This window comes from Chiloscyllium plagiosum, chromosome 50, assembly GCF_004010195.1.
Source record: "Chiloscyllium plagiosum isolate BGI_BamShark_2017 chromosome 50, ASM401019v2, whole genome shotgun sequence".
NCBI classification, from domain to species: domain Eukaryota; kingdom Metazoa; phylum Chordata; class Chondrichthyes; order Orectolobiformes; family Hemiscylliidae; genus Chiloscyllium; species Chiloscyllium plagiosum.
In genome coordinates this window covers 7,708,367-7,733,277 of record NC_057759.1, presented here as the reverse complement: position 1 = coordinate 7,733,277, position 24,911 = coordinate 7,708,367, and the positions used below count along the sequence as shown (strand labels likewise).

The following is a 24,911-nucleotide window of genomic DNA, read 5'->3' as shown; positions in this document are numbered from 1 at the left end:
AAGCATTGTGTGGATTTTGGATGGAGTGGCACGAGTGACGACGTTGCTCCTTTCACAAGGTTATGATGGGTGAGAAAGTGAAGACTGCAGATGCTGGAGTTCACAGTTCAGATTGTGGTGTTGGAAAAACACAGAAGGCCAGGCAGCATCCGAGAAGCAGGAGCATCGACGTTTCGGACATCATCCCTTCATCAGGAATGGTTCCAATGCCCTTTTCTTTCAGAGGGTATCACAATGGCAGAGGTTCCAATATTTTTGGAAATATCTACTTCATAAAGCTTTTAAATGTTCTATTTTTAAATATCGTTACACAATGAAAGGAGAGTGACTAATTCTCCCAGTTCAGGGTTTGGTTTAGTTTGGTTTTAGCCAGCTGTTCTGTTTGCAGCTGCTGGCCGATTTTTAGCCGGGAACCCAGAGAAGCTGCTCGGGATCCAATTGAATAGCTCCATGTTGTTCCTCTCTCGCTGAGAAATCTCTCTACTGTAAGATGACGTTTTTGATTTTATCTTTTTTTTTGCCAAGTTTTTTTCTTTAAATGGGAATAATGCAAGTATTTGGAACAGCATTAATTAAGTTGTGATAGAGTCGATTGGGTTTTCAGTAAAATCATATCATTCTAAGTTCGGTTCTCTTCTGTTCACAATTTATTCATATGCCTGAAATGAATCCTGTTTTTTTTTAAACTGAGTGGTTGGGACAGCTGCATCTCTCGTGGAATATCTATTCTATACTTGTTTAAAACAAATAGATAAGTGAGGGTCTGGTTCAGCTTCTTGAAATGTTTTGAGGGGGTCTGGCCTTCGCCAGAACAGTTGGCTGTGGGGCCTGGGTGGAAGGAATGGAAGGGGTGGCGGGGAAGAGAATGCAGAATATGTTGCCTGAGATCAACGATGATCTCGCTTTTTCTATTGCTCCTGGGTTGGCACAGCTGATGATGTGCTTTGTATCGTGTGCAATAGAACTTGGTTGAACTTGTGAAAACATACCACTGCATCCCTATCCAGTTTGACAACATCTTTGATCATTTATTTTAATTCACTAGCTCTGACACGTCATATGCAAGCCACTAGTTTCCTTTCTTCGCAATGTCCTGTTTGGCACACTTCAAGTGCTGCTCTCAGTCAGAGGAACAGCCAGAAAACGTTTGCCTCCAAACGTTGTGGATTGTTCGAAATCTCTTATGCAGATGGGAGTCTTAACAACTCTGCTGATGTTTGGTGAGTATCTTTGTTTTCATTCCTCATTTAAGGATTTTCATTTGCGTTTATAATGAAACCTTGGTGGAAAGAATGAAATGACGTAACTTCTTTCTCGGTGCTCACTCTGCTTTCAACACTGCAATCCTGTTACATCCCTTGGGGTTTCTCCCTCTGTTTAATCCCCGTCAGCACTTATAGATCTGATCATCCCGGTCGACTTCTTCCATGGGTTACTCAACTTGTCAGTCACGTTAAAACCTACACTAGTTTGCACAATACCTAAATGTCTCATCATATCACCATGATTATGGCAATTCTCCTCTTGACATCTGTCTTCTGCCTAACAAGTCAATGGATATTCTATCCATGCCATCAGTATCCATACCATGCAAATATCTGTTTTCTTCTCGCCTTTCTGATTGTTGATTTGTTGAAGTTTTGTGCACATTCCTCACATAAACAATTTCAATTTAAATTTGTGCCACTATGGTCTTGTTGGAAATTCAATGGACTAATATAACTTTGTCTCTTTAAAGAAAACCAAAGTTCAAATACACGTAACAAATGTCTTAACATTTTGTTCTTAAGTCATATCAGACAGTATCAAAAGCAAGATGAGAAAGTGGATTTCAAACGAAAATGTCGTCGTGTATTAGGAAAGTTTAAATGCAATGTTGAAATTTGAATTTTGCAACATTTCTGTAAATCAAGAATTGACAAATTAAGAATTACGGTAAACTTGCTGCGTGACGCACAAGTTGATATCCGCCTGATAGGTGCTGAAAGTATTCTTCCAAGTAAATATATAAGCAATAGGATCACGAATAGCTTTTCAGCATATTTAGCTTTCACCTCTATTCAGTACGGTTATGACTTAATGAAACATACCTGCTGTCCGACTTGGATGTGTTCTCATTAGAAGGATTAGTTAGGTTCCAAATTAGCAATCGATTGAACTCAATCATGAATAAAGACACACTTATCCCTTAGTTGGAAGATTTCCAGAGATTTACAGCCATTAAAGTTGAGACATGCTTCCTCACCTCCACCTTTAATTGCACAATCGCATGCTGAACTTTGCTGCCCTTGGTTAGAGGTTCAATCACGAGAGAGAGCTAAAATGTTTTGGCACCGCAAGAAGCCACTCCAGAATGCTCTATGCGTAAGTAACTTCACCACTCATTTTTCAAACTATCAATTTGAAAGTTTTGTTCCTGCTGAACGTTTCGTTCTCAACCAAGTATTGTCTCACACAAACCAACAGAGTGGAACTGCTCTGATATTCTTTAAAATCAAATAAATTCCTCAATGCTCAAGAACAATAGAATAGCAAAGGCTTTGTGGTCTCCACAGTGATCTGCATACATTCAACAGGACACTGTGGGCTGGCACGGCACCTCAATGGTTAGTGCTGCTGTCTCTCAGCACAACGGTTCGATTCTAACCTCTGGTGACTGTTGGTGTGGAGTTCCTCCATACATTCTCCCTGCGTCTGCACGGGTTTCCCTCCGGGTGCTCCGGTTTCCTCCTACTGTCCAAAGGTATGCAGGTCAGGTGAATTGGCCATCCTAAATTGCCCATCGTGCTAGGTGCATTTAGTCAGAGGGAAATAGGTCTGGGTGGGTTCTTTTCAGAAGGTTCGTGTGGACTGGTTCAGGCAAAGGGTCTGCTTCCACACTGTCGGAAATCTATTCTAAACTATCTCTTCTGCGTTTACCTGCCATTTCTCTCTGAATAACTTGAACATTCATTTTGCTTTCTCATTAGTTGATTAATTACACAACTGCAGCTTATGCACAAGGACAGATAGCTGACAAACCGTATTTCATAGCCCATACTACAGAATTTCAATTCTCTTCACTCACTAAACATAATGCATCATCTACAAGCAACAATGTTGGAATTCTAATAGCGTCTGTTGTATGAGGAATATATTTCTTACGCTTTCTTTCTCTGTACACCGCACCTCCCACTCAAAATATGATATTTTCTATTAAACAGGCCACATATTTTGTTCATGTTATTTTTCTTCGTGATTCTTCAGTACAACGCAACTGCCAGTGTGATTACATTCAATTGCATACCTCGCTCTCTTTCTTGCTTTATGTTCTCTGCCACCTCCTCCTCCTCCTTCCTAATCGCGTAATTGATTTTGATTGCTTATAATTTGTTAACCGTTTAAAGCATTTTCTCATTTTATAACAGCTCTCATAACGTTTTGTTGGCTTTCCTTTTTTTTTGTGAACGCTTTCTTTTTAACGTTTTGAGTTTCATAAAGACTCTACCCGAACTATTTAATGACTTTCAGTGTCCATGTACTGTTTACACAATGACATAGAACTTATTAAAGTAAGTAAAGTCTTGAAGCGAAACGGTCATCTGACACTGAGGTGTTTACTCTAATATCAATACCCGGTTCTGCACTTCCACCATTCTACCAGTCACCCCGTTTTTGCAAGTTTCCAATTTGTTGACTATCTGTTTGTTAAAATAATTTTTGATTCAACCCCGAACCAGAGCCGAGCATTTCAACATAACCTATGTTAAAGAGGCCAATGGACATAAATTTGGTATAAGTCTGGGTATCTCACATTGTTCAGTGCAAACCGTGAGATGCCACTGGGAGGAGCGCAAGGATTGTTAACAGATTGCAATATATAATACTGAATTGTAAGACGAAACGAATTCGAATATGCAGAATATGCAGAAAACTCCAAAAATAGGTAGTATGAAAGACATGTCAGTGCTGCAGATATGTTCATAGGTTAAGTAAGTAGGCAGAAATTTTGCCAAATGGATTATAATTTGGGAAAATGTGAAATTGCTCATTTTGTAAGCAAGTGCAAACGACCAGAGTGTTATTTAGATGTAAACAAAACCTGCAGAATTCGGCAACACAGAGATATTTTGGAATATTCGTACACAAATCACAGAAAACGAGCACACACAGACAGCAGCTGGCCCATGGAATGGGTGCAAGAGTGCAAGAGTAGGAGGTCTTACTGCAACTGTTAGAAATGCTGATGAGATCACATATGAAGAACTATGAGAGGTGTTTTGTTCGTTAAGATGATGAAACTATTTCTTTTGGGCCAATTCAGTGAAATTTGAGGAGGGTGATCCTCAGTTTGAAGCTTTTTGTCTCATATGATGCAAATTGGATTATTTAGGAGCTTGAGAGAGTATTTTCTGAAATGTTGTCACCTCACAAGGCAATGTCTTGAACCGGATGGTTTTGTGATAGATTAGATCCCCGACAGTGTGGAAACAGGCTATTTGTCCCAACAAGTCCACACCGACACGCCGAAGAGTAACCCACCCTCTTCTGACTAACGCACCTAACACTATGGACAATTTAGCATGGTCATTTCACCTGAAAAAAAAAGCGCATCGTTGGAGGAAACCGACGCAGATATAGGGAGAACGTGCAAACGCCATACAGGCAGTTGCCCGAGGCTGGAATCGAACCTGGCACCCTTATGCTGCGAGGCAGCAGTGCTAGCCACTGAGCCACCGTATACAGGATCATCTAAAGAAGACTGAGATGATGACGACGTTTTGTGCCCACAGCCGATTCTGGATCATCGCACTTCCGTATCACGAAATCTGCAAGCAAAGAGTCCTATATATTTTAGGGTAAGATAAGAAGAATGTTGATCAGTCAAGGAATCAAGGGTTACGGGAAAATGGCAGGAAAATGGATCTGATTAGCCAAGATTCTCTTGCTCGGCTGAGTTGGCTCTTGGAACGTAATGGGTGACTTCTGTTCCTGCTTTTGTACCTTGTTGCATTTTTTCTCTCCCAAGCCATTTTGTTTTGGGCAATACATTGATTATAGGTTATCGACGGAAAATGTACGGCACTTAATGTCGGATAAGTCTATTTTTACATTGGTGGACAATGTTCATTTAAATTGAATTTGAGAATACGCTCACGGAGTTAGCAGGGCACTGACCAACCAATGAGATGTTGTTTTTAGACTGCCGAGAATATGTTGTTCTTTCAACATGAAGAAAGTAAAACACCATCATCGATGGCATTTTGTAACCTCAGAATTGTTGTGAAAGTTCTTTGAAGTACGCCTTGATAAATTGATGTTTTGATTCAAACATTGAACAACCACAAAACTTTACGTGTTAAAAGAACAAACAGCTTGCTTTGAACTGAATAATGTTTTTTTTTCTTTCTGCCCACTTGAACCCTATTACACTCAGGCCTCTCACTGCAGCTCTCACAACTACCATAACATGAGTCAATTCTGAAGCAGCGACACTGCTCTGGAACCTTTATCTGTTTTCTCTCCAAAGACACTTCCACATCTACAAAACCTTTTCAGAATTTGGTGTTTCTGCTTGAGATCTTCACCGTCCACTACCTGTTGCTTTATCGGAATACTAATGATTGATACAGCACTACTAAAAGCCACTGACCAACTTTGTGTGACATGTATATTTGAGAATCGTATTGAAATAATTCCACTGTCATGTTTTACTATCATATTCTCCTCTTCTATATATGCAGTTCCTGTCTTTAAACTCAGGAATCAATATACTTCACGTAATCTTACGCAATGCAGTCCAAATACATAGCCGCTCACTGCATTAAAATATGTTTGTCTTCCCCACACACAGTTACCAACATTTCCCTCCATACTGCTTTCATCTTAAAAAAAGAAAAATCAGCTCTCTGCTTTAACAGCAATTCTTGTCTGTCCAGTTTTATCTGAACAATTTGAACTCGGATCTTCTCTAATTAATTTCATTTTCTGTGTAATCTATTGCAGTGGCCTCGCTGGATGCTCAAGGCTGTGAGTAACCCATATTCTCTATTGTTTTCTTACTGATACTTCTGTTTGGCGAACATGTTTAAGTATTGACAATGATAACTCTCAACAAGAAACAGGCAGAGATGATGCAAATCTTAGGATTTACACAATTATATCTGAGGAGAACTTGCGATTAGATAGTCTGTGTATAAGAGGACGGAGAATGAGGAAACTGAATAATAAGCAATAACTCACCATTGCTTAAGGGTTAATACGAACGGGAATGCTGCTTTCAAACGAAAGTCAGTAGGTTTACAGGGTATTTGTGAAGATTTTGTTTCACCAAGAGGATGGAATGACCCGGAAGCAATGGCTGGAACTAGAGTTCACGGTGATGATCTCATAGCATTTTAAAAAAAGAACTTGTATGAGCACGTAAGTATCATAATATTCAATGCTGTGGGCCAAATGGTGCAAACTGAGACTAGAGCAGTCGTAGTGTTTTTTGCCAGTCTACACTGGAGTGTTAAAAGATATCTTCTGTACTGTATAATTCCATGCTTCCATATTTTCTCCTCAGGAAAACCTCATAGCCTTTGTGCTTTTTCAAAATAAAAGTTATTAAATTCGCACTGATTTTTACGCAACTGCCGTAAGCTTTTTGCCACCATGAGATGAAACCTTGGATTAGCGTTTTGTCTTTGAATGGTGCCACTGGGACAGTAATAGTCCCTAGTAATTGCGCTGTCATTGCCCAACTGCATATTTCTCCAGGGTTACTGGGCTATCAGCCGCCCAACTCCTTGATTAGATTCAAAGACAATTTGTGTTCATTTAAGTGTTCATACTTCCTGTGTGCACTCAGACGAACCTGGCTGGAACGAAAACAAAATCCCTGTTCTCCAAACGATTATTACTTTGGAGAAAATGAGGACTGGAGATGCTGTTTTGATAGAGTCGAACAGTGTGGTGCTGGAAATGCACAGCTGCTCAGGCAGCATCCGAGGAGCAGCAGAACTGACGTTTCGAGCATAAGTCCTTCACCAGGAATGAAATTTGTGGCCCAATAGTTAAATAGGTGGACAGTGTGGCTGGGGAAAAAGTAGCTGAGAATGCGATAAGTAGATGAAGGGGTGAAAGTGATAGGTCCGATAGGAGGGTGGAGCGGACATGTGGGAAGGACGTTGGACAGGTACGACAGGTCAAGGGGGCTGATACGAGTTGGAAGGTTAGATCTGGGATAAGGTGGGGAGAGAGGAAATGAGGAAACTGACGAACTCCATTTTGATGCCTTGTGGCCGTCGGGTCCCAAGTCGGAAGATGAGACATTCTTCCTCCAGATAATAGGTGGTTAGGATTTGACAGCTGAGGTGGGCTAGTTCTTGCTTGACCTTGGGAGGGTACGATGAGGAGTTAACGTGAATGGCCACAGGGAAGTGGGGTTGTTTGGTGCGTGTGTCCCAGAGACGTTCTCTGAAATATTTCACAAGTTAGCATGCTGTCTCCCCAATGTAGAGGAGACCACATTGAGAACAATGAATACATTAGATGATGTGTCTTGAAGTACAGTCAATTCTCTGTCAGATGTGGATGGATGCTTTTGGGCTTTGAATGGAGCTAAGGAGGGAGGTGTGGATGCAGGTTTTGCACTTCTTTCAATGGCAGCGGAAAATATTGGGAGTGGAGTGTGGATTGGTGGGGTCGTGTAACTAACAGAGGAGTCACGGAGGGAATGGTCTTTCCAGAATGCAGATAAGGGTGGGGATGTAAATATATCCCTGGTGGTGGCGTCTGTGTGTAGTTGGCGGAAATGGCAGAGTATAATGTGATGTATCCAAAGGTTGGTGCGATGGAAGGTGAAGACCAGCGGGGTTCTGTCATTGTTGCAATGGAAGGGTGGTGTTCAAGTGTGAAATGGAGGAAGTGGATGAGATACGTTGGAGGGCAGCATCGACCATGTCTTCATTTCCAGTTGCAGCCTGTAAATGGACCACCTCAACTTGTTCATCCTACTCAACCACTTCAAACTCTTACCCTTGCAATGCGCAGCCATCCACTCCCTCCACTGCAAACCAACGTCACCAACAAATCTGCAGACAGGGTGGGGGAGGTAGTTTGGCCTATGGACCTCTACTTCGCAGGAGCCAAGCCCCACATCAGGGACACCTTCTCCTCCTTTCCGTTGCAGCCTGTAAATGGACCACCTCAACTTGTTCATCCCACTCAACCACTTCAAACTCTTACCCTTGCAATGCGCAGCCATCCACTCCCTCCACTGCAAACCAACGTCACCAACAAATCTGCAGACAGGGTTGGGGTGGTAGTTTGGCCTATGGACCTCTACTTCGCAGGAGTCAAGCCCCACATCAGGGACACCTTCTCCTCCTTTCCCCCCGACCAACACCTCACGTCCCATCACCAACTCCCAGACCACCCACAAACTCATCACCTCAGGAAACATCCCACGCATAGCCTCCAAACTCAAACCCGGGACTCCCAGACTGCCCGGTTCTACCTCCTACCCAAATTCACAAACCTGACTGCTCCTGTCAACCCATCATCTCGCCTGATCCTGTCCCACTGAACTCATCTCCGCCTACCTTGACACCGTCCTGTCGCACTTGGTCCAGGAACACCCCACTTATAATCACAACAACACACGTTCCCTCCACCTTCACCATGACTTCTGTTTCCCCGGCCCACAATGCCTCATCTTCACCATTGACATCGAGTCCCTGTACACATCCATCTATCATGACAAAGGCCTCCAAGCCATCCTTTTAGAACACAGAACATAGAACAAACAGCGCAGAACAGGCCGTTCGGCCCTCAATGTTGCGCTGACCTGTGAATTATTCTCAGCTAATCCCCATACACTATCCCATCATTATCCGTGTGCTTATCCAAGGATTGTTTAAATCTCCCTAACTGGCTGATTAAATACATTGGCAGGTAGGATATTCCACGCCTTTTCTCTCTGAGTAAAGAACATGCCTCTGACATCTGTCTTAAATCTATGACCCCTCAATTTATAGTTACACCCCCCTTGCACAAGCTGATGTCATCATCCTCGGTAAAAGACTGATAATCTTGTATGTCTATCAAATGCCCTCCTAGCTTTCTTCTTTCCAATGAGAACAGACCCAAGTTTCTCAAACTTTCCTCATAAGAGCTTCCCTCCAGAACAGCAACATCCTGGTAAATCTCCTCTGCACCTTTTCCAATGTGTCCACAACATTACCGAAATTTGGCGACCAGAACTATGCACAATATTCCAAGTGAGGCTGCATTAGCCTTTTGTGTAGTTCCAGCATGATATTGCGGCTCTGGAACTCAATCCCTCGACCAATGAAACCTAACACACCGTATGCATTCTGAACAGCACTATTAAACTGGATGCCAACTTTCAGGGATGGATGTACGTGGACTCCAAGATCCCTCTGTATACCCACACTACCAAGAATCTTTCCATTGGCCTTGTAATCTGCCTTCCTATTATTCTTCCCAAAGTGAATCACCTCCCTTTTAGCTGCCTTGAACTCCATAATGAAGGATGTTGCATTGCATGGCACGATACTTGTGAGAAGTTGAAGCGCAAAGACAACGAGCAGGCGCTACTGTGATGCGAACCCAAGAGCTCTTATTTACTAGGCAGGTATTTCAATCAATGGAATCACGGCGCCACACAGAAAGTGCTATTCCTTCCTCTTATGCTGACCCAACCAGAAGCCTTCCACTGACACTCTCATTCGATTGGATGAACTGGTCCTCAACCTTTGCAGCTTCTCCTTGTAATCCTCCCACGTCCTCCAGATCAAAAGGTTAGCCATGGGCACCCGCATGGGCTCAGCTATGTCTGCCTCTTCGTCAGTTACGTGGAACAGCCCATCTTCTGAGCTACACTGGCACTAATCCCCACCTTTTCCTCCGCTCCATCGATGACTGTATTGGCGCTACCTCGTGCTCACACGAGGAGCTTGAGCAGTTCATTAACTTCACTCACAGCTTCCATCCAGACCTAACCTTCACTTGGACTATCTTGGACATCTCACTCCATTTCCTGGACCTCTGCATCCCCATTTCCGGCCACGGACTCAACACGGACAGCTACTACAAACCCAGCAGCTCCCACAGCTACCTGGACTACACTTCCTCCTACTCTGCCTCCTGTAAAAATGCTATCCTATATACCCAATTCCTCCACCTCAGCCGCATCTGCTCCCAGCAGTATAAATTCCAACAAAGAACAGTGCAGATGACCTCCTTCTTCAAAGACCACAATTTCCCCTGCGACGCGTTCGGCAATGCAGTCTAGAGCATTTTCCACTTGCTGCACGTCTATGCTTGAACCCCACCACACGAATCAGAATAATGGCATAGCCCTGGTGGTCGTCACCTTCCACCCCAGCAACCTCCTGATGCATCACAGTATCCTCTGACATTTCTGCCACTATAAACAAACCCTCATGGGATATATTTCCCTCTCCATCCCCATCTACATTCCAGAAAGACCATTCCCTCCACGACTCCCTCGTTAGGCGCATGCACACCAGCCACCCACCGTTGACACCCAGCATTTTTCCTGACACCGCAAGAAGTGCAAAACCTCCGCCTTTATCTTGCCCTTATCTCCACAAAAAGCACCGAAGGATCCTTTCACCTCCGAGAGATACTTGCCTGTACTTCCACACACATCATCTACCCTGTCAGTTGCTTTGATCTGGTCTACTTTATATTCGGAAGACAGGATGCCAACTTGTTCAATGTTTCAGAGAAGATCTCTGGGACATACACATGAAAAAAGCCACCACCCAGTAGATAAACACTTTAAATTCCCCTTCACTTCCTCTAAGGACATGGAAGAACTAGGCCTCTTCTACCTCCTAACCCTAAACAGCCGATGTCTAGAGAAAGAACGCCTCATCTACCGCCATTGGACCCTCCAACTACACGAGATCAATGTGGATTTCACTAATTTCTTCATTTCCCCTGTTCCCACCTTATCCCAGATACAACCAGCCAACTCAGCACAGGCCCCTTGACCTGACATATCTGTCCATTTTCATTCCCACATACCACTTGAACCTCTTCTCCGATCTATCACCTTCACCCCTAATGTAATCTAGCGTTTGCATTCTGAGCTACATTCCTCCCAGCGCCACCCCTCCCATTTATCTCGCAGCCCCCTTGGGCCACAAGCCTCATTTCTGATGAAGGGCCTATGCTCTAAACGTTGATTCTCCTGCTCTTCCAGTGATGCCTGACTGGCTGTGCTTTTCCAGCATCACACTTTTTGATTATTGCTTTAACCACTGATGCAAGGCAGCAGAAGTCCAGATGGTTCATTGTACATACGCCAAATCTTTGAAATACTTTAAATTGATCTTTTTGGTTCACACCTATTTCAAAACTGGTTGCTTATGCACAACATAAATGCTTTTGGCGTGAAATTTTACTTCCTTAGATTATTTGAGGGGTTCTTTATCTAGTTACATTTCTATGTGATCAATTCCAAGAGTTCTAATGCTTCTCAAAGATTCCCAGTGTTACATTTTCCTGCAGAATAAGATTAAGTAATTAGCTTGGTTTATTTCGAGCATACAGATACAGATAAAACTGAATTCGTAATTATATTGGACAACTATGCATTTTGCAGACAGTACTGGCCAGAGATAAATTGCGAATTCTTCATGGTAAGCATTTGGAAATTTAGAGAGCTGTGGTGAGAACGAATAACGTTGACATGAAGGCAGCATCAGATTGATTATGATTTCAAGGAGCCCAAGCAAATTCTGGTCTTTGGAAACCATTGACGAAAAGCTTGCTTTAGTTGGAATCACATCTCAGAGAGAAGAATATACACTTATGTTTATTAAAGATCAATTGCAATACTTCAATACCAGCGATGCAGGAACTCCTCTGCGTGTCGTCATTTCAGAGAGACATTTTCGGTAGCATCGTTAATTCTTCACACAAGCTTAATCAGTGTGCCTCACTGACGGGGTGCCCACCTCAGAGACACTAGGAAATCACTAAGGGAGATGGCTATCCACAGTGACAGAATTGATCACTGTGACACATAGCAGTGTCAGCATGCAATTCGAAGCCAAGCACTTAGGCTGAATTCTGGCATTTGATGGTCAGAATTAGCAAGGACAACAGATTTACCTCCTTTAAAGGCATTCGTGACCCAGAAGGTTTGAAGGAAAAATACCACATACTTTTCTAATTCAGAGATTTAAAGTCAGCTTATTATCCTATATTGATGTAGTTAATTAACTGATAGCCAATTTACCAACTACACCATATTCTCAACGTGACTTCAAAGAAAAAAGGAACAAGAAATTACACAACTAACTACAGTCGACACTGCCCAAACCCCAACACTTGACAATACAGGGACCATTTTGAGAAATATAGGGCATTCGCAACCTGCTGTATGAGATTAATAATATCACAGAATATGTGAATACATTTTCAACATAAACTGATTCCACTTACGTTTATTATGGTGAAACCACAAACGCATAGATCTAATTATTGACATAACGACGCCTTGTCCATACTCAGAGAACAGCTTTGACACTAGAAGCATTTCCGATTTATCATCGGAATTAATCCTTCACCGGTTGCGAAACTAGGATTTGAACCCGTTCCCACCCAGTCTGGCTCTGTTCATTATTCACTTGATTATATTATCTGGAAGGTCGGGAGAAACTTCTTCCTCTCGTGGGTGCATGTGGAAAACGGACAGAACTGCAAACAGTTAATTGATAAGGGAAATGTCATCAGAAAAATAAAATGTTTTTGCACACAATACGTGGGGAGATTCTGGAATGCACCGCGTGAGGTATTTTATTTGAGAAGAGAAATAGATTGCTAATTAGAACAGCAAAGTCGAGGGAAAGAAAACTAAATTATTTCAAAAGCTCATTCCACAGGTCCGTCGACAGTGCCATCTGAATTCTCTCATTCGACAATGTATCAAATCTGTGACTTTTAAGAAGCAGAATTGATGCCGTGACGCCATGTCAGTTTCTTTATTCTGCGACAATATCTTGCGACAAGAAAAACAGGGAATACAGCCGCTAATTAATAAATAGCGTGCTGTCATTTCTAGAATTTGGCCTTGCTGATGAGTCAAAATCACGTTTCCAAAGAAATGATCTGCTTGCGATAAAGTTAGGCAGTTGGCGGTAAAAGAAAGCAAAATGAACGTTCATAAGAATGCTGCTTTGGATCATGCAATTATACTACGAAGGGAAATTGAGTGAATCGTTTTTTTTAGACTGTGAAATCATTGAGTCACAGAGATGGATAACACAGAAAATGTCCTTAGACCCATCTTGAAAGTGCTGGTCGACACAACCATTATACAATGCCAATCCAATTTCCTAGCACAAGACCCCCAAAAATTGCATGTTTTGGCATTTCAAATGTGTATCAACATACATTTTGAAATGTTATGAGTGTTTCTGTCTTTAACAACATTACAGATAGCAAGTTCGAGATTTTAACCACATGTCTTTTTTTCCCACGCATTTCCTCTAAGCAGTCTACACTACCATAATCTTAAATCTATCATTGTTTCCTCCAATAATCCGATGACTCTCTTCTTGTGTACTCTATTTATGTTCCTCAAAATTTGGTACACTTCAATTATGTCCCCTCTCAATTCCATTTGGCATAAGGAAATCGACCCCAGACTGTCTAATATTTCTTCATAACTAATCCTCTGTAGACCAAGCAAAGCCTTTTTTCAGATTGTCTGAACCATCTTCAGTGTGGTCGCACCCTTCTATAATTTAAATTTCAGAACTGCATTTAGCATCCGAGCTGTTGTCTACCCAACGTTTTCTGCCTTTGCAGCATATCGTCTCTGCAATTTCTTTCTATGTCTTGGTCAAGAAAGGAAATTATGGCATGTGTCTTCTCAGCAACTTTATTGTACTGTCTTGATACCTTAAGTATACAAGCAGGTCAATGACCATCTGATCTTTGGTTCCATTCCGTGTCCTACCGTTCAACACATGCTCCTTACATTGTTTGACATACAAAGGGTATATCCTCCACATTTTCTTTTTCTTGGATTGAATTCGATTTGGCGCTGATCAGCCTATCTGACCAGCTTGTCTGTACATTTCTGTAAACTTAAAATATCTTCTTCAACTTTTAGAACCTCACCTTTGTTTGTATTCCAGTCCAGCTCTTTTCCACAAACACCAAGGCCACCAAACCTGACGCATGTGGGACCCCCTAACACAGACTCCAATTGGATAAGTAACATCCTTCAACCATCATACTTTCTTGCCTGCCATTAGCTAATTCTAGCTTAATGTTGTCAAATATCCTTGGAGCACACGTACCGCTATCTTTGTTATGAGTATCCAATGCATCAAAAGCCTTTCGGAGTCCAAGAACATTATATTAGAAGTATTTCTGTCATCTACACCACTGGTCATCTCTACAAAAAAATCTTAATCCAGTTGGTCTGCCATGAAGGCTGCATAACAAAATAATGTTGATTGCTCTTGATTAATCCCTCCCTTTCGAAATGTAAAGTAATTCTGTCTCTCAGAATTAGTTCCAACAGTTTCCCAACAGCGAGGTAAGACTCACTGTTTCTTTAATCTCTTGCTTCCCTCTTGAATTTCGAAACTTCATTGACTGTTCTACAGTCATCTAATATCTCTCCTGTAGTCAGAGAGCAACTGAAAATTCCACAAGCGCCCCAGTCAACAACGTGCAATGCATTTCATCCTGTCCTGGATTTTTCTGTTCTACATTCACACAGAACCTCACCACTGATCATGCTAATGTTTTTAATTCCACCAGAGACATGCTCCTTGATTTCTGTAACACATCATCGTTCTCACCTGTGAACACCAGCATAAGGTATCTATTTCGAAATATCGGAACACCCTTTAGCTCCATGCACGAATTACCAGATTCTTATCAGGCCCTATTTTTTCTCTCAAAACAGTGTATCCTTTTACCCTTAGTACACCTGTAAGTGAACTTGGTATTTCCTACTCCTTTAACTGCAAGTAATCTTTCATATCACATTTTAGCTGTCTTAAAATAACATCTCATTTAGCTATTTTAAACACTCGGCCTCTGCTATAACACACTTTCTTTTCTCCGAATCCAATACTGTGCATCCCTCAATATTGATGCTTGCACCCTTTCATTGAAACATGTTGAACTTGTGTGCTTCATTATTTCCTTCTTCAACTCACCTTAACCTTCTGAAGCCGATTCAATTGAAAGTCCCACTGTTGGCATTGACGCAAATGCAGGTTTACAGGCCCGCCTTATTCCTGCACTTCATTGAAATAATTGCAGATTTACTATCTTCAAAAATGTGGGAGAACATTTCTATTCTGTAGATGTCAAAGAAGACTGCAATAATTTCAATTGTGTCTCACTCCACAGATGCTATCACATCTGTTCAGTTTCTTCAGGACGTTTTACGTTCATTTCGGACTTGTGGCATTTTAGTTTTCTGATGGAAATCAACACAATATGTTCTATTTCCTGCTAGATCCTAAGTTTTGCACTGTCAGATGCACATTATAACATTGTGGATGCGGCAACAATAATCGTGGATGAGGCTGACACAGTCAAGCATAGAATCATAGCCGATAGGAGCAGGAGGAAGCCATTCTGTCCTTTGGGCATGTTCTGCCATTCATCACGATCATGCTTGACCTTCCAACTCTCTTGCCTAACACTGCTTTCTCTCCGTAACCTTTGATCCCATTCGCCCCATATGCTGCACTTGCTGCCCCTTGAACACATTCAATGCATTGGCATCAACTACTTCCAGTGGTAATTAATTCCACAGGCTCACCAATCTTTGGGTGCAGGAGTATTCCCACATTACAGTCCTAAATGGTGTACCTCGAATATTCAGCTTGTGACTCTTGCTTCTGAACACAAGCACCATCAGGTATATCCTCATTGCATCTACCCTGTATACTCCTGGTCGAAATTTATAAGTCTACGTGAGATCCCTTTACTTTCATCTGGATGCCAGTGAAAGCAATCCTCACCAAGTCAATCTCTCCTCATACATCAGTCCCGGTATCCTGGAATGAGACTGCTAAACCTTCAGGACAGTCCCTCGAGAGCACGAACTTCTTTCTAGGTGTGGCTTCACCAAGGGTCTGTATAACTGCAACAACACACTCCTGCCCCTGTACTTGAATCATGTTGCAATGATTAACGAATGAATGGTTGTATCATGTATGAAATGTTTTACGTTTTGTTCATCATTTAGTTGCACTACCCCAACCAACCATGACCGTGGACCCACCACTGAAGATAATTCTGCCAGGAGAAGAATTTTTATTGATCTGCCATTTCCCTCTCACGCGCTGCAATGTTGAATTCTACAGGAATTACACTCATCGAATCTCGTCTATCTTTGACGTGAGCCACGCTGCAACCTTGAAGAATCGGGAAGACAGGACATCAATAGGACACAATTCTTACATGTGTAAATATCAAAAATTCTTCGACAACAACAAGACTTGGGAATATTCACGTCTCAGTGAGCCCACAGAGTTAATCATAACAGGTAAGACATAATTAATCAGGTTATAAATAGAAAACCAATACAAATAATAAATGAATACGTCACAGTTAAGGACATCCAGGGCTTCTGCGAATGGGCTCTGTCTTTAAATGCTGTTTCTTCAAATAATCTTCCTTTCCCTACTTTTACCCATTATCCCCCACTTTCATTGCCAACAACGTATTCGAGTACACTTTTGAAATATTCAATTGGATCTGTTACCGCTGTCGTTTCAGTCAGCATATTAGAGATGAAAATGACTTGTCATATTGGCCCTTTCTCCCGCCCCAAACTCATCGTCAGCCCTTCTGCTTCCTTTGCACATCACCTTCCATTTGATTCTAAACAGTGCAGCCAACGGAAAAAAAAGTTCCTACATATCACTCCCCATTATTTCTTTACCTTGAACATCTCAATAAAATTTGCCACTAAGCCTTCACTTCCTTAAACAAGCAAATTTGTCAAATGTCATCATTTGAAAAACTTGTGCCATTCTTATGACCAGTGTGTTGACCTTTTCCTGCACCGTTTCTCGGCATTTCTTAAGTTCTGCTTCACCAGTTTATTTAAGGATGGTGGATTTGATTTTGTTCCTCTTTTTTTTTTGCAGGTGTAATTCCAAAACCCACGATTTCTCTAGAACCAGCCTCCGGAGCGGTGACAGTAGGGGGAGAGGTTCAAATCAACTGCACGAGCAGCTATCCAAGCCACATCGCCCGTCAAAAACTTGTGCCATTCCTATGACCAGTGTGTTGACCTTTTCCTGCACCGTTTCTCGGCATTTCTTAAGTTCTGCTTCACCAGCTTATTTAAGGACGGTGGATTTGATTTTGTTCCTCTATTTTTTTTTTGGAGGTGTAATTCCAAAACCCACGATTTCTCTAGAACCAGCCTCCGGAGCGGTGACAGTAGGGGGAGAGGTTCAAATCAACTGCACGAGCAGCTATCCAAGCCACATCGCCCGTCTGTACAAAAATAATAGCAGAATTCCTATATTAACTAAGAACGTATCAGACTCTGAGCAGACAGTTATCTTCACCATTGAAGACCTTGAAACGCTGGATAGTGGAGAGTACAGCTGTAGTTTTGCGAAAACTTTAAAAGGCACAGAATATACTTCATCCCGTAGTGACACTGTAAAGCTGAATGTTACATGTAAGTAAAATTCTACTGAAATTACATCGCTCTCATCATTCTCGTAACATTCCAACTTTTACACATTTGAACTGTTTTTGTTTTCATGCAAGCCTGCTGCACTTCAGCGTGTTTTAGGAGCTGCGTTGGAGCTTCATAAGCTTAGTTTTCTGAACTCGTGGTTTGTGTTGCACTCCAATGTTGCTCGTAACATGGGTTCAATTCCTGCAACAGCCGATCTTAATGTCCCTCTTCCTCAGCCTTCCCCTCCATTGATGTATCATGGCCCTCTGAATAGAAAGCCATCGGCGGACTTTCTCCAACGATAGAACTGTACGGGAGGTCAGCCATACCATGGAGATTTTACCTTCTGCAGCTCTGTCCTTACCATTCTTTTATGCATTTCCAGTTGAAATGTTTGTCGGTGTTTCAGATTGTTGCATAAGCAGTTTCATTTCAAGCCGTTCATGGCCTGGACCACTGCACACTTAGGGCCATTTTTAATTCCATAATGTCTACTCTGTGTGGTGGCTTAACCTGAGGACCACCAGGCTTCAAGGGAGGAGAAAGGTGGGGAAGAAGGAAGTTCATATTAAACTCGGCTGTTGCAGGAACTGAAAGTACGTTATGAGCAACACTGAATTACAAGCAGGAGAAAGTGAGGTCTGCAGATGCTGGAGATCAAAGTTGAAACTTTATTGCTGGAACAGCACAGCAGGTCAGGCAGCATCCAGGGAACAGGAGATTCGACGTTTCGGGCACAGGCCCTTCTTCAGGAAGGGCAATTAAACAATTCCTGAAGAAGGGCCTGTGCCCGAAACGTCGAATCTCCTGTTCCCTGGATGCTGCCTGACCTGCTGTGCTGTTCCAGCAATAAAGTTTCAACACTGAATTACAAGCCAACTGTCCAGAAAATTGAGTATACCAAGCCCCAATACAGCTGGAAATACTATGGGTATTGTGATAAATTTGCATAAATAAACTGTTTGTAATGTATAAAAGTTGGATTTACCCAACGATTTGCAGCTGAATACTTCACTGCCTCGCAGCAATCATGGGTGGGTCTCTGACGTTGTTTTGATGTGTGCAAATGGAGTATGAGGAGAATGTTGATCGACTAGTCAACTTTCTTATTCGTCAAGATAAACAATTAACAACCTTACTGAAACTGACAACATGTACCAAGTGGCTGCGAGAATCGATGGTAAGAAATTATTTCCCTTCGCTGAAGTATGTGTGTGTGTGCGTGTGTTTGTGTGCGTGTGAATGTTTGGGATTCGACGCTCATAACAGACTGGTTAACCTCACTTCCACACTGTTAGCGCGAAAATTGTCCCATCACAATGTAACAATGGTTCCACTGCTTTGACAAAATTGCCAAATTCTGCTTGAATGTGCTTCGTTACAGATGATATTTCAAAGCCAACGATACATATGGAGCCAGCCTTTGGTACCATAAGTGTGGGTGGGCGAGTTCAAATTACCTGTAACTCCAGCTCGCCAAGCATCGCCTCCCATCTATACAAGAAATATGTCAACAAACCTTTTGATGTTCACAATAACTCCGGATCCGAATGGTCAGTCACCTTTATCATGCAAGATCTTGTACCAGCTGAAAGTGGGAAGTTCTGCTGCAGTTTTATGAAAATGGCAAATGGAGAGGTATATGAAACGTTACGTAGTAACTTTGTGAACATCGTTGTAACTGGTGAGTGATATATGCATTGAAGCATCTGTATTTCACATTCTCACAAAAAATCCCAATTTCAGTATTTTCGAACCGTAATATTCGAATTCCATATTCTGCATGGTAGCATATCTGTTCTTTCATTTTAGCTATTAATTGTTCATTCTGCAAAATGATTGTTTCTTTGCATACACCATGAAAATTTTGCAGCACTGAGGATTACCTGCAACTGTGATCTCAGCTCCATCTTTCTGTTTGGTGTTCAGGAATATGTTTGTTAACAGCATGATGATTTAACGCTGCAACCTGCTAATTATTTTCCCATTTGATCAGTACCCAATAGTGTTGATCCGACTGCATTTTAGTAATGTCGCACTTACGTTAGAGCCCGGGTGTCCTTGGAGAAGGAGCACGCGGTGTCCACCAACACCCTGGAGTTGTTCAAGGAGAGGTGGGCACCGCAGGGAGTGGAGTGCATCATTTCTCCCTCCAATTCTATTTTGATTTAGTCCCTACCCTCCCCTTCACTGTTTTGATCACACAGCACTGTCCCTTGATGTGAAGGGCAGTGCTTGTCACTGGCCACCCGGGTGTTTTCCTATCTTCCTGGTGGTGGAAATTGAATAAAAGATTGGTGCACTTTGTGTCTTTCACTGTGTCTCCCACCTGCACACACACACCATGGGTGCTGGGGATAAAATAAGCACTACCGCACTTAGGTGGTAGTGTGGGGGTTGAAAAAAAAAGTAATGTCGCACTTGGGAAGTAGTTTTACCTCTTTGTATAAGCTGCTCCTTTGGCAACGTCAGAATTTACTGATTTTAGCTTCTGCACTGTTTATTGTCGACAATATAGGACTGGAATCTCACAATAATTTGCAGGCTTCCGAGAACATCTGCCAAAAAGGTCCATTACAAGATGGATCTAAGACAATTTGTCATTCATATGCAAATTTCTTTTACTAGTTTAACATCTATTGAACAATTTTAAATATAAACAGAGCAAGAATCAAGAGTACTTTTTACAGTGTTAGACTGTTCATGTAAGGAATGATATGTTTGATTAATAGGAACTGGAATCAAATTTCGTTGGTCACCATGTTTGGGCGTTACTGTTTTGTGCTGCGAGGTATAATAGAATTATCCTACGTCCTTTAGAGTTTATGGAAGTTTTAGATGATGATCGCTGAAAGACTGCCACCCCCCATCAAACACCACCCCTACCCACATCCCCGACCTCATTCCCCAACCATTGAATGCACATTTTAGAATTGATTGATAAGGCGATGTATGAAATCACCATTAAAACATAAATACATTGCATTTATTTTTTCCTTTCTAGTACCATGTTTCAAGTATTCTTCAGACTCCAATGCAAATTTGCTCATCTTTGTTTCCTTTTATTTTCTGTGTATTAATAGACATTTTAATTTTCTGTGATCTCTATTTATTACAGCTGAGTTACCAAAGCCAACAATATCTGTGTTGCCAGCTTCTGGTGTCGTTACAGTCGGGGACAGCGTTCAGATTAATTGCAGCAGCAACTACCCCTGTCAGACCTCTCAATTGAACAAGAAATATGGCAAGATACCTGTTGCTACACGGCAAGTGTCAGATTCTGAGGTATCAGTCACCTACAAAATGAGAGACCTTGAGCCAAAGGAGAGTGGGTTGTACGCCTGCCATTGCTTAGCTATTGTGAAAGGAGCAGTTTATAAATCACCCCTCAGTGACTTTATGGAGATCAATATAACTGGTAAGGATGATGTTATTTAAGACGTCTCTGAATGTCATTATTTTTAAAACGTCCGTTTGGCATAATGGCATTTTATTCCTATGTACTATCTGATTTTATGGCTCAAGAGTTTGCGCCTGTAGACGTATGGAGAAGTTATTTATCATGACACCACAATTGACAGTGTGTTTAAAAGCTTGGTGGGCAGCACGGTGAATGATGCCTCCCTCCAGGGGTTGATTAGGTTATTTCAGGAAATTGTTTCTCGCTGGTAAATGAGGAAACCATTTCTGAACTCAAGTCTTATGCGGAATGTAGCGTCCTCTGATGGTGGAGCATTCTTTCTGTTGCCAACAGGTGTAAGGTGGCTCGTTGATGGAGTTGAAGTTTGATAGTATATGCCTGATTCTCCAACATTACAGATCTCGCCCAGTGCTTACAATGAGGGGTGGGGATGATGAAGTGGATTCAGGAGGTTAGGTCTGTGAAAATGTCTACGCCGATGTCAGAATAATATAATTCTCATAGAGTCATGCTATTGTTCCAAAGTGTGTCGTGTGTGCTCCACGTTTGTCATGTAACCGAAACTTAATTGATTCTAATTGCCATCAAATCTACTTGTATCGATTCAGCTTTATGCCATTCCAATTTCAGATATTCTCCCGACGGCCATGATCTCTGTACACCCACCGTCCGGGGTGGTCAATAGAGGGAATACATTTCGTCTGACCTGCTCAGGATCCATTCTGAGCTCTGGTGGTTGGTATTATCTCTATCAAGTTGGCGAGCAGACTCTTTCCAAATCGGTAGCAGGCTTTGTTCAATCCACTGCTTTCAACATCCTAACAAGAGCTGGAACTTGGAAATACAAGTGCCAATACGCGAGAAAAGTAAATAAAACGAAGCATTATTCACCAACCAGCGAACCGGTGCTGGTAACAGTGAGAGGTAAGTGACAATGTTCTTCATAGCATGATCTGGAATGTACACATCAGATCAACATATACGCTGTGGAATACTGAAAACTGCCCTCACTTTACCTGAATATATCATTAATCTCGGGCCATATCTGAAGCCACGATTGTCCTTCCCCAAGATGAACATGTGATTATGGATCCCGTGATATCTGTGCCAACGATTCCACTTCAGAATCTTTGGCGTGCTCTATTCTTGCCTTGGCTCGTACGCTGCTGTTACCCACCTACACACTTCTTTTCAGTCTTGCCTTGACTTTTATGTCACTCCCTGCACGGGTCCAAATTGACCATGCTCTGTAATCTTCAGTTTCCCCATATGCTGTACTCAATGACTTTAATAGCTCTGTGTCCAGCATGGTCACCATAATAAGATTCTAGTCTTCCTTTGAACAGAAATGTCGATAAATTTATTTATTTTTCATTAATCCACAACAATTCTCCTTCTCCATTCAATTACTATCCAACACACCTCATTTATGTCTCTTGGCAACTTTACAAACATCTTCTGCATCTTTCAACTTCTTCTTCCTGTTATTGTATAGGCTATTCAATGTTTTTATAACCTTCTCAATGTCTTGCATGCTCAGCATATATTCAAATATTTCCATGGCCTCACTAACTCTATAGCCTCCCTCAGACGTTAAACATTTCATTACCATTTCACGTCTCTCAATTTCTCGGCACCTCCGCTATCATAGTTTCAGATGTTCATAGAAATAAAAGCAGCAGTTGGCCATTTGGCTCATCGAGAGTTCTCTACCATTCACAAAGGTCATGGCTAATCCATCTACAATCTCGTCCCTATTCGTCCAAACTGTAATATCCTCATAACCCTTATTTCCCTTTCATGCAGAAACTGTGTTTTGAACATATTTAATGAAGCTGCTTCTTTAGGCACAGAATTCCATAGATTCACTACTCTCTGGTAAACGAAGATCTTCCTCATCTTTGTCCAAAATCCACTCCTCCTTATCTTGAAGCCATGTTTCCTCGTCTTAATCTCACCAATCAGCGGAAACACCTTGACTGCATCTATCTTTTCTAAACTTTAATAACTTTTAATGTTTTTAGAAGATCCTCTCTCGTTCATCTAATTTCTAGCGAGTACAGCCCTGGGCGGCTCAATCTCTCCTCATAGGGTAACCCCGTCGTCTCTGGAATCAACCTGATGAACTTCCTGTGCACCACCTCCAAAGCCAGTATATCCTTCCTCAGATAAGGAGACAGGGTGGCGGCGTGGCTGATTGGTTAGCACTGCTGCCCCACAGTGCTGGAGACCTTGATTCGATTCCAGTCTTGGGAGTCTGTCTGCGTGGAGTTCGCAGATTCTCCCCCTGGCGTGGTTTTCCTCCGGGTGCTTGGGTTTCCTCCCACAGTCCAAAGATGTACAGATTAGGTGAATTAGCCATGCTAAGTTGCCCATAGTGTTCAGGTATGTGGAGGTTCGATGCATTATTGAGGGTTAAGCAAATGATAATAGGGGCTGATGATTAGATTACTCACAGTGTGGAAACAGGCCCTTTGGCCCAACATGTCTACACCGACCCTCCGAAGAGCAACTCCCCAGACCCATTCCCCTACATTTACCCCTTCACATAACACTACAGGCAATTTAGCACGGCCAATTTACCTAACGTGCACATTTTTTGGACTGTGGGAGGAAACCGGAGCACCTGGAGGAAACCCACACAGACATGGGGAGAATGTGCAAACTCCACACAGACAGTTGCCTGAGGCGGGAATTGAACCCGGGTCTCTGGCGCTGTGAGGCAGCAGTACTAACCACTGTGCAACCGTGCCACCCACTTTCTTCATCATCATTACCACCCCACCCCCACCCCCACCCCCACCCACACCCACACCCTACCCCCGGGGGTGGCCCGTACCTGTGAATGATAGGTCTGTGGGTTACTCTTTGAAAGGTAGTGTGGCCGAAGGGCCTACTTCGACACTGTCGGGATTCTATGGAGACTAGAACTGTGTACAATAATTCTATCGCTTGAATATCCTCCAACCTCTACAGTTCTCAGTGTCATGTTCAAAACGTTCAATTATGCTTTGATCCTAACTATTATCTTCAGACTTCTCCAGTCCTTTCATTTATTATTCTCTTAATCGAATGGACTCACCTTGACGCTAAATTCCTGCCTATATCGTGTCGTTGGGTTCAGAGAGAGGGAGGAGGTACGGGGCCATGGGTATATCTGGACCTGAGGATAAGATTTGTCTGAGTTATAAACGTAATTGGAAACAAGTTGGGAACCAAAGGGGCGAAGGAGATGGAAAGACAGAAAGATCAACTGGTATTTTCGGTGTACAGAAGAAATCTCTTGTTGATATTCTTTTTTCTGTCTTCACATTTTTATAGACCGGAACGGAGCATCCCATGTGTATTTTAGTCCTTTGTATCTGTTTGGCTTTGTCCTTCTTGGGAGTTTAATCATCCTGCTAACAGAATAAACCCATTCCAGCAATGCACCATGAAGGCAGAAAGTATTCAGGAGCCCATCTTTTGACAAAATTATGTTAATAACGAAACCGTTGCAAAGTTTACATATTTGCGTGATTGAACTGTATTCTCTCGTTTATCAAACGTAAATAAAGTGATTCTATTTTCTCCTGCTGCAAAAGACCGAATCGCAACATGAACATTGTTCATTAGTGGACCACGTAATCTGCACAAACGGCAGGCAATTGAGATCACAAATAAACAACTATTAAAGCACCTTGATATTCAATGGCATTGCCATCATTGAAAGTGCCACTGTTCACAAACTGGAATTTAACATGAACTGAACCGAACTATGAATGCAAATGATACTGGGGAAGTTCA

General features: G+C 42.2%; 1 protein-coding gene and 1 long non-coding RNA gene across 6 annotated transcripts in view; one reads left to right on the top strand and one right to left on the bottom strand.

Moving 5' to 3' along the window:
- The window catches only part of LOC122544482, a 29,490-nt gene extending 27,315 nt beyond the window's left edge, over positions 1-2,175 (bottom strand). Inside the window, exon 1 of the long non-coding RNA XR_006310357.1 lies at positions 2,091-2,175. This is a non-coding gene — a long non-coding RNA (uncharacterized LOC122544482). The remainder of the gene's footprint in view (positions 1-2,090) is intronic.
- Positions 470-24,695, top strand: LOC122544480 (immunoglobulin superfamily member 1-like). 5 transcript variants are annotated; one of them, XM_043683716.1, is made up of 10 exons: positions 470-485; positions 1,046-1,220; positions 5,986-6,009; positions 16,250-16,549; positions 17,157-17,257; positions 17,503-17,701; positions 19,089-19,388; positions 20,823-21,122; positions 21,756-22,049; positions 24,447-24,695. In XM_043683716.1, exons 2-10 carry the CDS (start codon positions 1,184-1,186, stop codon positions 24,536-24,538), a joined length of 1,647 nt encoding a protein of 548 aa, XP_043539651.1. In that variant the 5' UTR covers positions 470-485; positions 1,046-1,183; the 3' UTR covers positions 24,539-24,695. The 5 variants fall into 5 exon arrangements, with proteins under 5 accessions (XP_043539651.1, XP_043539652.1, XP_043539653.1 ...); XM_043683717.1 differs by lacking the exons at positions 470-485; positions 1,046-1,220 and adding an exon at positions 2,276-2,364; XM_043683718.1 differs by lacking the exons at positions 470-485; positions 1,046-1,220 and adding an exon at positions 4,749-4,838.
- The last annotated feature ends 216 nt before the right edge of the window (positions 24,696-24,911 follow it).

Coding starts and splice junctions, on each gene's coding strand:
- LOC122544480 (XM_043683715.1), top strand. CDS start 4,900: ATGGATCTGATTAGCCAAGATTCTCTTGCTCGGCTGAGTTGGCTCTTG. Junction 19,389..20,822: donor TGTGAACATCGTTGTAACTG/GTGAGTGATATA, acceptor TATTTATTACAG/CTGAGTTACCAAAGCCAACA. Junction 22,050..24,446: donor GGTGCTGGTAACAGTGAGAG/GTAAGTGACAAT, acceptor ACATTTTTATAG/ACCGGAACGGAGCATCCCAT.